The sequence below is a fragment of the Danio rerio genome, chromosome 25 (assembly GCF_052040795.2).
Source record: "Danio rerio strain M-AB ecotype USA chromosome 25, GRCz13ab, whole genome shotgun sequence".
Classification (NCBI taxonomy): Eukaryota; Metazoa; Chordata; class Actinopteri; order Cypriniformes; family Danionidae; genus Danio; species Danio rerio.
The window spans coordinates 4178603-4193471 of NC_141045.1; the positions used below are offsets into that span (position 1 = coordinate 4178603).

General features: G+C 38.5%; 2 protein-coding genes across 27 annotated transcripts in view; both read left to right on the forward strand.

Annotated features, from left to right (window-relative positions):
* metap2b (methionyl aminopeptidase 2b) overlaps positions 1–14869 on the forward strand; it is a 171569-nt gene that overhangs the window by 37122 nt on the left and 119578 nt on the right. The window lies entirely within an intron of this gene.
* tmpob (thymopoietin b) overlaps positions 1–14869 on the forward strand; it is a 51331-nt gene that overhangs the window by 18258 nt on the left and 18204 nt on the right. For 4 of the 26 annotated variants that reach the window (XM_087310774.1, XM_087310767.1, XM_087310770.1 and 1 more), the window contains 4 exons: positions 645–698; positions 790–1303; positions 2251–2380; positions 6388–6524. The exons of 1 other annotated variant lie outside the window; for it this stretch is intronic. Coding sequence is in view for 5 of the 25 variants with exons in the window: in XM_087310761.1 (XP_087166887.1) it covers positions 2295–2380 (86 nt within the window). In the remaining 20 variants the exon portion in view is untranslated. Of the gene's footprint in view, positions 1–644; positions 1304–2250; positions 2381–6387; positions 6525–14401; positions 14462–14869 lie in introns of those variants that run through there. 21 more of the 26 variants (XM_087310769.1, XM_087310779.1, XM_087310780.1 and 18 more) reach the window with 10 other exon arrangements.

Here is a 14869-nt window from a genome sequence, read left to right on the forward strand (position 1 = left end):
TTTATTTATTTATTTATTTATTTATCTCATTCAACTTTTATTTGTTTATTTATCTCATTCATTTATTTATATAATTTTATTTATTTATTTATCTATCTATGTATCTATCTCAATTGATTTTCATTTTATTTGTTTATTTTTTATTTATTCATATCATTTAATTTTTATTTATTTATCTCATTTAACTTTTTTAAATTATTCATTTAGTTATCATTAAATTGTTTTATTTATTTAATAAATTATCATTTTATTTTTTGTTATTTTTATTTTATTATTTATTTATTTGTCTCATTTAATTTTTATTTATTTATCTAATTTTCATGTATTTATATATATATATATATATATATATATATATATATATATATATATATATATATATATATATATATATGTGTTTATCTCATTTTATTTTTACTTATTTTTATTTATTTATCTCATTTAATTTTTATTTACTTTTATTTATTTATCTCATGAAATTTTTATTTAATATTTCTGAATATTTTTTTCACATGTCCACAAAATGCTTCTTGAAAATGTTTTGACTAGAAATGAGACAAAAAGTTTAAATAAGAAAATCATGTCTTATAGTGAAGTAGCCTTAAACTACTGAGAAATGTTTTTTCTTTTTTACTTTAACCCAGTGACAGCATCGTCTAGCAATGTCCAAAGGCCTTGACTCATCCACGCTGCGTTTGGTGAGAAATATTGTTTAACTTTAAGTTTCCTTTCCGCTTCCCGTGTACTCTAGTTTTGTTCTGCTGTTTGTTTTATCATGTAACCGTACAGGAACCCATGACACGATTTCTTCCATCTGACCAGAAAAAAACCTGCGCTCCAGATTTAATCTCCGGCGTTAGTGGATTCTGCCACCGAGGAACGTCTCGGATTTTTTGCGGTCTCCTCTGTGAAATTGTTAAATGAATAAAACGTGTCATTTAACACCCCCATCGACCGCTGGCACTTGACCTTCTCAGCACTTGGACAAACGTTGATACGCCACCTGTAGTCAAACGCCACTCCAAGTGAATTGTGGGACATTTGAGAAACATGCAAGCTCAACCACCCACTAACTGCGAGATTATTAAGACTGATGTCCCCAGCGAGGCCAATATTTTTTGTTCTACTGCAGAACGTCGGCAATTTATCATCCAAACATCCCACAGGTTTGTGTTGTGTAGGTTCTTTTGGATGTAGTCCGGCGGGTTTGATTCGCTGCCAGAGAAAACATGACCGCCTTGCCAACAAGCCGTTTAGCTGTGAAAGCCTGTCTGAGGGTTCCAGTAAATCCTTCTACTCGCAGGTAAGAAGTTTGGAAAGCGATGAGGCCCAAAAAACACCTCTTGTATACGCTTCACTCAGGCCACTATTGTCTGATACAGACTCACAGTCAGTGTTCGAATTACAAAATTACAAAATGCTCTTCTTACCTCAAGATTTTGTCTTCTTTCTAGTCCACATACAGTTGAATGATTCGCCCTGCTGTGATTTTTTTATTCTGTTCTTTTTCAAATATTTTCCAAATGATGTTGAACAGATTCAGGAATTTTTCACAGTATTTCCTTTAATATTTTTTCTTCTGGAGAAAGTCTTATTTATTTTATATCTGCCAGAATAAAAAAGTTTTTTATTTTTTTAAAACTTATTTAAGGTCAATATTATTAGCCCTCTTAAGCAATATTTGTTTAGGATTGTCTACAGAACAAACCACTGTTATACAATGACTTGCCTAATTACCCTAACATTAACCTAGTTAAGCCTTTAAATGTCACTTTTAGCTGTATAGAAGAATATCTAGTCTAATATTATTTACTGTCATCATGGCAAAGATAAAATAAATCAGTTATTAGAGATGAGTTATTAAAACTATTATGAAGTGTGTTGAAGAAAATCTGCTCTCCATTAGTCAAGTCAAGTCAAGTCAAGTCAAGTCAACTTTATTGTCAATCAAACCATGCAACAGTACATTACACAGCAGACTGAAATTGCGTTTCTCCCATACTCCAATGTGCAATTTAAAAACAAAAATATGACACACACTAGACATAAACTAAACATTTAACTAATATAGTACAAGATAAATTAAATAATAGACACTAATAAACTGTGAACAGTTACCATATATCCTATTGTTCCAGAAATATTAAAGAGAAATTGGGAAAAAAAAATATACAGGAGGGCTTTATAATCCAGACTTTAACTGTATATATATTATTTGTGTGTATGTGTGTGTGTGTGTGTTTGCTGTAGTTCAAGCTCCTCAACCGAACATCACGTCTGGAAGCGTCAGTGAAATGTCGGTCTCTGTAAGCTGCGGCAGCGGGAAATCAGTCTCTGAATGCAGAATACGCTATAAACTGCTCAACAGGCCTGGACGGAGGTTGGAAATACAGAATAATTCTTGAAAATATATTTAAGTTGTGCAGTTTCGTTTTATTGAATTGAATTAATATTTTTTGTATATTTTTATTATTGTTATTATTTAATTTACCTTTTTATTTATTTGTTATTTTCTTTATTTTATTAGATTTTTTGTACAATTTGGTTGGTATTATTTTATTTTTAAAATGCATTTGTTGTTGTTATTATTAATTTAATTATTTAGTTTTTTTTTTTTGTTAAATTTATTATTATTATTAATTTAGCCAAATATTATTTGCTGAAATCATGGTAAAGATAAAATAAATCAGTTATTAGATATGAGTTATTAAAACTATCATGATTAGAAATGTGTTGAAGAAATCTTCTTTCCATTAAAAATAAATTGGGGATAAAATTATACAGTGGGGCGCATAATTCTAGAGGGCTAATAATTCTGACTTCAGACAAGTAAAAGTATCCTTTTATCTTCAAAAATAATGTCAAATTTAAATGAGTTTTTTTCCTTTAAAAGGGTAAAATAATTTGCCAGTGGGATAAGTAAAATAGTGATTTCATCATCCTATTAGCAGATTATTTACCTTGTTTGAAAGTCGCTATGAATTAAAAAAAAAAAATACTCTTCTTATTTTTATATGTATATAGACCATTTCAGTGTGGTGATGTCATTGGGCCATGGACATTTCCTGCTTGTTGTCAAACAATTTAATAACTGTAAACAAAGGGAATTCAAGCATAACTCAACATTTAACCACTAACATAACGTTATTTATGAATTTGTGAACCTTTTTGGATTCTTTGAAGCTAAGGAAATGAACATAGTAAAACAGGAAATACGTTAGAGGCGACGCAGTGGCGCAGTAGGTAGTGCTGTCGCCTCACAGCAAGAAGGTCGCTGTTTCAAGCCTCGGCTTGGTCAGTTGGCATTTCTGTGTGGAGTTTGCATGTTCTCCCTGCGTTCGCGTGGGTTTTCTCCTGGTGCTCTGGTTTCCCCCACAATACAAAGGCTTGCGGCACAGGTGAATTGGGTAGGCTAAATTGTCCGTAGTGTATGTATGTGTGCGAATGAGTGTGTATCGGTTTCCCAGTGATGGGTTGCAGCTGGAAGGGCATCCGCTGCGTAAAGCATATGCTGGATAAATTGGCGGTTGATTCCGCTGTGGTGACCCCAGATTAAGAATAAAGGGACTAAGCCAAAAAGAAAATGAATGAATGAAATTCATTAGGACAATTGTCATTGTTAACGTCTCTCAAAGTGGTCCATAATAGTTATGTTTATAAAGTCTATCTATTTTATTTGCTCTCATAAACTTTAATCAAACACAATAACCTTACTTCCTTTAGGGTGAGGCTAACAGTCCTGTAGGGCGGGGCTATTGGATATTTAGGGTGGGACTGTCAGTCTTTTGGGGGCGGGACTATCAGCCATTTAGTGGCGGGCTGTTAGTCCTTTGGGACGGGACTATCAGAAAGTAAGGGCAGGACTGTCAGTCTTTTGGGGGCGGAACTATCAGCTACTTAGGGCAGGACTGTCAGTCCTTTAGGGCGGGGCTATCAGAAAGTTAGGGCAGGACTGTCAGTCCTTTGGGGTGGGACTATCATCTATTTAGGGCAGGACTGTCAGTCCTTTAGGGTGAGACTATCAGCCAGTTAGGGCAGGGCTATCTGTCCTTTGGGGCAGGATTATTAGCCATTTAGGGCTGGACAATTGGTCCTTTGAAGCGGGACTATCTACCATTTAGGGCGGGAGTGTCAGTCCTTTAGGGTGGGACTATCAGCCAGTTAGGGCAGGACTGTTAGTCCTTTGGGGTGGAACTATCATCTATTTAGGACAGGACTGTCAGTCCTTTTAGGGTGGGACTATCAGCCAATTAGGGCAGGACTCTTAGTCCTTTGGGGTGGGACTATCTGCCATTTAGGGCAGGGCGATCTGACCTTTGGGGCAGGATTATTAGCCATTTAGGGCTGGACAATTGGTCCTTTGAAGCAGGACTATCTACCATTTAGGGCGGGACTGTCAGTCCTTTGGGGCGGGAATATTGGTCCTTTGGGGCGGAACTGTCAGCCGTATATGGCATTGCTTTCAATCCTCTGGGGCGGGACTATCAGCCATTTAGGGTGGGGTAATCAGTTCTCTGGGGCGGAACTATCGGCCATCTAGGGCTGGGCTATCAGTCCTTTGTAACACCTGCCAGTTTCAGACAGCTCAATAAACACAATCATAAATTGAAATTATGAACCATTCTGGGGTCAAATTCTTACTTATTAGCTTTATTATTATTATTTATTTATTTTTTTATAAAGATCAGAGCAAACTCCACTGTAAAAAATGCTGGGTTCCACACAATTGCTTCATGTTGTCCCAACAATTGTTCAAGTTCACTTAATTGTTTTAACAAATTTAAATGGATTGACCATAAAACAATTACGTTTAGGTTAAGAATTGTGTTGATTCAGCTCATTTCAAATAAGTAGTTTTAACAAGTAGCAACATAATATTTTGAGTGTATTTTCCACTATTTAAAGGGACCCTGCTTATTGTCTGTGACGTTTATGTTCATTCTGCATTGATACACGAAGCTATTCATGAAAAGAGTATTCACTGAAACTAGATTTACATATTCAGCACTTGAGGCCATGGGAAGGACACACGTGTGTTCTCAATAAAACTATAGGTGAAACTTGTCAAAGTCAGAGGTGATGTGTTTCTGAGCGTACAAGAGACCTTTCACTTGCGTAGGGCTTTGTATCAGGTTACAGTATGCATTTGAAAAGCATAATATATTTTAAGTTATTTTACGCAAGTCTGCATTGGCACCGTTCTGCTAAATCAAGCTCAAAGTTTTGGTCATGCAGAGTTTTTATGTATAGTTTTTTAAATAGATTTTTATCTGAAAAATTGTAAGTATCTTAAGTCAAATAAATCTAAAAAATATATTAATTAGACATTTTAACATCTAAACATAAATATGCAAATATATGGCCCTATATATACACATTATGTATGTGTGAAATCTTATACGTATATGCATATATTGCCGTATGGGATAAAGATGCACAAAATTAGGATAAAGTAATACTTTTCTATTCTTAAATACAGGATATATATAAGACACAGCTTGCACTACAGATTTTTTTGTCTTGTTTATGGTCGAAATATAAGAATTATTAAATCAAAAAGCATTTTCTAGACAGGAACATAATAATAAATATAAAACATTAATAAATAAGACCAAAAAGTCTTAGTATAAGTATAATACCACTTATTAAAAACAGTGTAATTAGTTCAATGATCTTAATACAAACTAATTACTTTTAAACAGTTTGTTTTTCTTATTTTGTGTGAAAATGTCTTAATGTCTAAAATAAAAACTTAATTGAAAAATTCCCATCCTATTTTCAGTCTTAAATTGAGCCAAAGCATTTCAACTTAAAACATTGTTGTTTGTTGTTTGAATTAAACCAGGATTAAACATACATTCCCCGGCGCACGGGATTCTGGGATATGCATGGGTCTTTAGAAGGACACCCCCCCCCCATTCACCTCCATTATGCAGTAAATATTTGTGTATTTTATGTATGGCTGGATGGTGGAGGGCTAAACAAACCCAGCGTTTACTGGAAGGGTTTTCCCTCCAGACGATTAGATAAAATCGAAACATGTTTGTGCGGGCGGTTTGCTGACCGCTGAAATGTTGACAGACCACATGGGATGGCACCTGCAGGAAGACATGAAAGTGTCTGCCTGCCTTCTGCACTCAGATTGGGTTTACTGTCTATTATGTAGACTGTTTAGTGGAGTTTAAAAACATCTTTGTGGGAAAAAAAGGCTAATTGGTTGACTTTCTAAAATAAAATTTGACGTTGGAGCCCATAACATTAATGCAAATGTTCAGTAATTAAAATATTATTGGAATGCTGTGTAAATATGCATATATAAATATTCTGCTGTATTTTTCTCATCCACTCAAAGCAAGTGTGACATTCATTCATTCATTTTCTTGTCAGCTTTGTGTCTTATTAATCCGGAGTCGCCACAGCGGAATGAACCACCAACTTATCTAGCACGTTTTCACGCAGCGGATGCCCTTGCAGCTGCAACCCCTCTCTGGGAAAGCAAATGTGACAGGATGCCTTCTTAATAGGTAAAAGAAATGCTGCTGTATATCATTATAGATAAGTTACTGTACAAAATAAGCCTGATCTAACATCCTCAAACCAGGAGTGCTGTTGTGTGATTGAAGCGTCCTCGTTTATAGTTGTATGCACTATACAGATCTGCTGGTTCCAGTTGTTATATATTACGCATCTCGAACAACTACTGCTTCTTGAGGTGCAAGAGTTGGAACAGATCTTTTAGAGTTTCTTTGCAAATCCTGTCTTGTGGACATGATTATATGAGTTAATACTGACAATATGTGCCTGTTAATCAATATCAGTGGTTGGGGAAAACAGCAACAATTAAAAATCGGCAAGTTATGTTTCATTTTAATGTAAAACAAGCGAATTCTGTTGATCTCCACCTACACGAGTGGCATCGTCCATTGGCAACTCAACAAACTTGAGAATCCTGCAACTGAAGCAGTCGGTTGTATCTCCGTGCTGTAGACCTACACAGACTGGCGTTTGCCGCAGATAAATATCCACATTGACAGAGAAGACACCTTTTCCTAGTTCATCTTTTTAGTATATTCAGTGTTTTACTTCCACAATGTTTATTTTCAGTGGCCAGAAAGATTCTTCGCTGTTAGTGAATATCATCATAAACGCAACCTCAAGGTGGGAACGCCCGATAGTGACTTCAATCATTGCCCAGGGCGACATGAAACTACAAAGTGTCAATGAAGTGTTAGGCTGATTTATACTTCTGCGTCGAGTGATCGGCGTGACCCACAGCGCCGGCCGTTTATACTTCTTCGTGCTGTTTGTGTTGCTCTGCAATAACACTTCCGAAACGTTAGCTGGCAGGTGGTTATGCTCCTCTGTGTCCAGTTTCTTCGCGGGTATTTTTTTTTCTTTCTGAACGCTACCTTAATGTACAAGTAGCTAAAACTCGCTCATTCATAGATGGGAACTGGCGGACGTGCAACAACTTTAATCATAAAGGTAAACACAAAACAAAAGTCTCCATCTAGAGCTCCTTCACGAGACTCGACACCTGTAAACACTCGCTCCAATGGGTTTGCGCATCTCTCTGTCCTGCCCACATTGGTCACAGCTACCAATCCGACCAATCACAGAGCTTGCCCTACGTGTCGTTGCGCCGTGTAGTAAAATTTTTTTGAGAGGTGCGCATCAGCTTTGGCGAGCACACAAATTCTGCGCCGGAGCATATGCGTGATGCAGAAGTATAAATCAGGCTTTACACACCACCTCAAGGTGGGTCTCAAAAATCGCTGGAATTTGCATCCTATTTTTAAAATCCTGTGAAATTAAAATCTAAATTTTTAGATATTATTTTCAGTCTGTTAGTTTAAAGGATATTTATTAGCTAGGGTGTTCCAAAACAGTGACAAAATTCACGTTTAGAAAATATAAACTGATAAAAAAATTTCAAAGTTTGCAGTTTGTCACTTCAGTTTTTCATCAAATCTTCTGACCAATCAGATGCTAGCTAGTGTCCTACATGCCACGCCCCTTTTTCTTATTTGCTTGTCATTGGATGCACTTGAGCTCAACCACTCTCACTTGCAGAGCTGTGGTAAAAGACAAATACTATTGGCTGTTTTTTAAGGGGAGGAGCTACTATATGTCCCGCCCTCTCTTCATTTTTTAGTTGAGATTACGTCAAACGTCGAATAAAAAAATGCACATTTCAAAGCATGTCACGGGACCTTTAATATTAGGAAATTTTTAAAAAGACACTATTTGAGTTTATAGCACTCCAATGTGACTGTGGACACACTATACACATATTTCTGTACAAACTTTAGGATAGGCAGCCTTTAAATCCTGTAAGATGGTTATTTTTGCAGTGGGATTTTTTCAGTGCATGAAATAGCTCAGTGTTCAGGCTGGAACAACAGGCATCGGAGGGTGAACTGATATTGGGGGCTCATACATCATGGCTTTGGATGACCCGAGTCCACTGAGCTGAGGTGTGTGTGGGGGGGTTAGAAGAAGGCACACCGAGGCTGTGTGTCCTGCCACACAGTAAACCCTTTTGCTGGCTGCCACGGCGAGGGCGACCGCAGAATTGCCGTGTTTACTTAAAAGCTAGTGCATAAGAGAAGAGCAGACCACCGGCAGCTGCCACCCGCCGCCGCTGGGCACCAGCTCCGGCTCATCTTTGTTGAAAATGGCTCAGGAACCTGCTGCCTGCACAAGGGCCAAGCTAAATTTAGCAACACACTGAAAAAGCCTCCTCATTCTTAAAAAGCTGTTTAAGTTTCCAGAGCGTGAGGGTTCAGTGAGGGACAGGAATGGTCTGAGAGTCGCGCTCTGTCTTGGTGCAGGTGGCCAATGCTTTGGCGAAGTCTGTAAACTTGTGATTGTGCTTCCTGTGATGTAATGCGACATAAAACATGTCAACAGCAGGCTAAACACGCAGTATGTGCTGAATTAGTGTAGCACGGATGATTGCATGTAAATGGAATGTGTTTTGCTATTATTATTTTTAATGTACAGTGCTTTAGTGGCCATACACTTTTTAAAGCATCCGGTTTAAAAGGGATAGTTCACACAAGAATGACAGTTTACTCACTGTTTAGTCTCCTTCAAGTGGTTCCAAACCTTTATTGAACACAAAAAATGATATCCTGATGATAAACCCATATCAAACACACCTGAACCAATTAATTAGGACCTGAACACCACTTGATAATTACAGGCAGGTGTGTTTGATATGGGTTGCAACTGAAATCTGCAGGAAGGTCGATCTCCAGGAACAGGATTGAGCACCCCTGCCCTAGACTGTTCGATTATTGGACAGCTATTTTTAAAATTCTGTCCGAGGCATATAATAACATCAGGCCTAGCTTTGAAATGGCTATTTTTGGAGTACTTTAACAAGAAACAGTCATGTCGTATAATTATCAAGACGCTTATGCCTTCGCGTGTCTTATGGCTCTGAGAAGACTAGTGCTTGATTGGAAATCAAGTATACCACCTTTAGTTTCACTCTGGTTTAGTGATATGAGGCTATTTTTAAGATTGGAGAAAATTAAATACTCTCGTAGAGGATCTATTAAACGTTTTACACAGGATGGAATCCAATGATCTCATACTTTGAAAAAGGCCTAACACTTCCCCCAAACTAAAACTAATTGAGGTCTATGCTCATAAGGATAATGCAGTCAATCTTGATGGGTAAACATTACTGTTAAATACTTCCTCATTGTGCTATAAAAACTGAAAATGTTAATATTTAATTTAATTTAGTATTATCAATTTTTTTTGTTACTATTTTTAATATTTCTTTTTTATATTTATTATTATTTTTTAATTATTCATTTATTTGTTTTATTTGTATTTTTTGTTTGTTTTTTCTTTTTGAACGGGAGGGAGGTTGTTTATGGGGGGGAATGTATAAAGAAAGAAAAAGTCTTGTCAAATCCTTGTATGTAATTATTCACCTTGTTTTTCTTTCAATAAACATTATTATATAAAAAAATTATATTAGCTTAAAACCTGTGACATTTGACTTGCATTGGCAAAACAAATACTATGGAAGTAAATGTTTACAGGTTTTTCAAAATCTCTTCTTTTGTGTTTAACAGAAGAAACTGAGAAAAAAATGATTTGATTCAAAGTAAACAGTGAATTGTCACAACCACCAGCAATCTAGTCCATACAGCTCACTACCACCAAAATAACTACAAATCCTGTAATGCACCACACACTCACACCTGTTCCTGTTTCACATTGATTACACAGCCGGAGGACTGTTATGAACCAATTTAATGGACTTTAAAATCAGTACAGACACACAGCCCAGTTGCTAAGTCTTGTTTATCTGTGAGCATTACGATGCGTTTTTCTTTGTTTAGCCTAGCCGTGTTTTGATCCTTGCCTTGTGTTATCGTTTTGATTCATTGTTGCCTTTACCAACCATTCGCCTGTTCTTTGACCATGACATTTTTGCTCTGCATGTACCAATTTGTTCCTGTTATTGACCTTTGCCTGCCTGAACATCCACTGTTTAAATAAGTTCTGCATTTGGATCCTCAACTCCATTGTCAACATCCCTCACATGACATTAGTAAATCATGACATCGTTTTAATTTTGGGTTGAACCACCCCTTTAATTTTTTCCTAGGGATCAAATTTAGGCCGTCACGGTGGTGTAGTGGGTAGCACAATCCCCTCACAGCAAGAAGGTCACTGGTTCGAGCCTCGGCTGGGTCAGTTGGCATTTCTGTGTGGAGTTTGCATGCTCTCCCAGTGTTTGTGTGAGTTTCCTCTGGGTGCTCCGGTTTCCCCCACAAGTCCAAAGACATGTGGTATAGGTGAATTAAGCTAAATTGGCCTTAGTGCATGAGTGTGTAAATGAGTGTGTATGGATGTTTCCCAGTTATGTGTTGCAGCTGGAAGGGCACCCGCTGCGTTAAACATATGCTGGATAAGTTGGTGGTTCATTCCGCTGTGGTGACTCCAGATTAAGAAAGGGAAAATGAATGAATGAATAATCAAATTTAATTTGATAATTTTTTAAATATTATTTTAGGATATCAGGAAATGTTTGCAGTTAAATGTGTATTTATATAAGTACAATAAAGGTACAATTTATTGAAACCTGAATAATTTATTCAAATAAGTATACTCAGCAGGCACACAAAGTCATAACATGTTATTATTAGGACTGATTTAGGTCGTGATGTCAGGTGATCAAAATTTAATGTCTAGCCAGCGTCTAAGGACAATTTTTTTTTGATGTCCAATAACGACATCAAATAACGTTGATATTTGGTTAATTTTAGGTTGTGTTGAAAAGTGACCAAAATCCAACATTAAACCAACATCCTAAAACAATGTTATATTGATGTCTAATACTGATTTATTCGTCAGGTATGGCAATCAAAATCCAACGTCTGATAGACGTCATAGTGGTAACGTCCACATGTCAAGCTGTAACATCATTAGACGTTGATATTTGGTTCATTTTAGATTGGACGTTGGGTTCTCATTTCAATCTGATTTCATATCAATCTGATTTTCAGCTGAGTTCACACTTAGCTGATAATCAATAAAGCGTATTTCACATGCTGTCCCGGGAGAGAGCCCTGAGCTCGTAATATCCTCGAGCCTGGGGCTCCCTCCCATTAGAAGGGCGAGAGGGGAGTTTGAGCTTAGGTAGGTCTCGAGAACTCCCCTGCCTGTCGCTGTGTGAGAAGTGTAAACTACGGTTGTCTTAAGTGAAAAATTGGTTTAGTCGATTGGCTATGGTTTATGTTTTTGGACGGTGGGAGGAAACCGGGGAACCCGTGGGAAACCCACACGAACACGGGGAGAACATGTAAATGTAACCCCACCGGTCCTACACCGCCCAACCCTCTCCGAGCTGGGATCGAACCGAGGACCTTCTGCATGGGAGTCGGTTGCTCTAACAAGGAGGCTAAAGACCATGACCTTTAGCATCTGTCGCTAGAGCACCTTTAGAGGTCAGAGGAGTGAGGTTTACCTGCCCAGCACACGCTAGCTGGCCTCCGTTACACTCCCCCCCCTAAACCTCACTCCCATCCGGGTCACGGCACCAATGTAACCCCACCATTTAGCATAACCGTTTAGCAATATTCCTCTTTTTTGGTAAAATACCTGTTTTTTTTTTAACATCTAACAAATTCATGTATTTATTCATTTTTTTAGCTTAGTCCCCACAATGGCATGAACCGTCAACTATTCCAGCATATGTTTTACACAGCGGATGCACTTTCAGCCACAACCCTGTTCTGGGAAACCCATACACACTCATTTACACACACACACACACACACACACACACACACACACACACACACACACACATACACATGTTTGTTTTTGTGAAAAGTGGGGACATTACATAGGTTTCCATTCATTTTGTACTGTCCAAACCGTATATTATATTGCCCCCACCCCACCCCTAAACCCAACCATCACAGCAGACTGTGTGCAGCTTTACTCTCTGTTTAAACTCATCCTGTAGGATTTAGAAGCATTTTGAGAAAAGAGGACGTCACCAATGTCCTCATATTTCACCTCCTTTTTGTAATACCTGTATCATACCCATGTCATACAGATTTGTGTCCTGATATGTCACAAAAACACGTACACACACACACACATACATTCATACACTACAGCCAATTTAGTAAATCAATTCCCCTATAGCGCATGTGTTTGGACTTGTGGCGAAAACCGGAGTACCCGGAGGAAACCCACGCCAACACAGGGAGAACATGCAAACTCCACACAGAAATGCCAACTGACCCAGCCGGGACTTGAATCTGTGAGGCCACAGCACTAACCATTGAGTCACCAAGCCGCCTAATCTAAAAAGAATACTGTAAGTCAGTTCTGGATGTGATATTTATATTATAAAAGTACGCTTCAGACACAAAGCCCATTTGATTTCCTAGTATGGAAGCACTCCAATGTGGAGTCCTCAAGGTGTAGACAGAAAACACAGTCATACAAAGCAGCAGTAATGCTGAGGATTATTCCTGTAATAATGGAGTATCGAATCTCCCGGCCAAACTCAATTCACACTGACTTCCTTGTGTGGGCCAGACCTGTGCATTGGGACAGTAGCTGGATTTCTCTTCAGGTGCCTGGGTAATTGTGCTTGGCATAAACCAGCGGCTCTTCGTGTAAATGGGATCCTCAAGGTGGAATTCCTGCGCTCACATGGGGAAGTCACAATATAGACGGTCATGTGACCAGACTGGCCCCCGTGGATTGTTCAGTGGAAACAGTCCAGCGTGCGCGCAGTAGGTGGGCGTTGGTGGCGACTTGGTGCCCACTCAAGGCCTCATAAAAACACCTGACAGTTCATATTGCCTTTGAGCAGAGCCCAGTATTGACACGAGCTGACCTCCGTCAACGCCGGCCAAGCACAACAGCCGAAATTCACATAATAATTGAACAAATAAATGGAGCACTTGTTTGGCACGCCGTTCCTGAAAGGCTCTGGGAACAGGAGTCTCACTTTCTCTGTAGTGGGAGTTGACATCGAGGTGTGTGTCCTATAAGCGCAAGCTTGGACTGTCAACAGGGGAAATATACTGTACTAGGTTTTTCCAAGCCAGGACAGATCCATTCAGCGGCGGCTGTGAAAAGCTGCCTCTCAATCTAGCAGCACGCCAAGGGTTTCAATGCGAATTAGCCATGAATACAAACCTTTGAGAAACTGCGTGTGTTTTACTCTTGTTAATGTGTTTTGCGTTTTGAGACGACAGGCTTTGTTACTTGCACAGTTGAAAATCTGCCATGTTTCTAGACGTAAATGGCCAAACATGTACACTGCAGGTCGAATGTTTAAAAAGAAGTCAATTCTGCTCATATATATTATAATGTTATTACAAATAACAAGCGTTTTCTTATTTAATGTATAGTTCAAGCTTAATTGTGGCTCAGTGCAAAGTTTTTATCATCATTACTCCGGTCTGCAGTGTCACATGATCCATCATGATGATTTGCTGCTCCGTTATGATCAGTTCATCCACATCATGAATGATTCTGACCATCATCAGTGCTATGTTGTCTTGCTTTAGAGTATCATGGAAACTGATACAACATACTTTTATGATTTTTTTTTGTTAAAGAATAGCTCATATTAATAGCTTTTGTTTGCATTCTTTGTTTACATGTTAAATGTATTTACTTTTAAACAATTTATAGTGATGAATGAAAGTGCATATACTCAGGTAGGCTGTGGTGTTGACACGATGCTCAATTGGTACTAATGGGCCCAAAGTGTGCCTTAAAATATCCCCCACACCATTACACCACCACCACCAGCATGAACTGTTGATACAAGGCAGGATGGATCCATGCTTTCATGATATTGGTGCTAAATTCTGACCCGACCATCTTAATGTTGCAGCAGAAATGGAGACTCATCAGAGCAGGCAACGTTTCTCCAATCTTCTAGTGTCCAGTTTTGGTGAGCCTGTGTGAATTTTAGCCTCAGTTTCCTGTTCTTAGCTGACAGGAGCGGCACCCGGTGTGGTCTTCTGCTGCTGTAGCCCATCTGCCTCAAGGTTGGATGAGTTGTGTGTTCAGAGATGCTCTTCTGCAGAGCTCGGTTGTATCGAGTGCTTATTTGAGTTACTGTTGCCTTTCTATCAGCTGGAGCCAGTCTGGCCATTCTCCTCTGACCTCTAGCATCAACAAGGCATTTGCGCCCACAAAACTGCCGCTCACTGGATATTTTCTTTTTTTCGGACCATTCTCTGTAAACCCTAGAGATGGTTGTGCGTGAAAATCCCAGTAGATCAGCAGTTTCTGAAATACTCAGATCAGCCCGTCTGGTACCAACAACCATGCCACGTTCAAAGTCACTTAAGTTCTC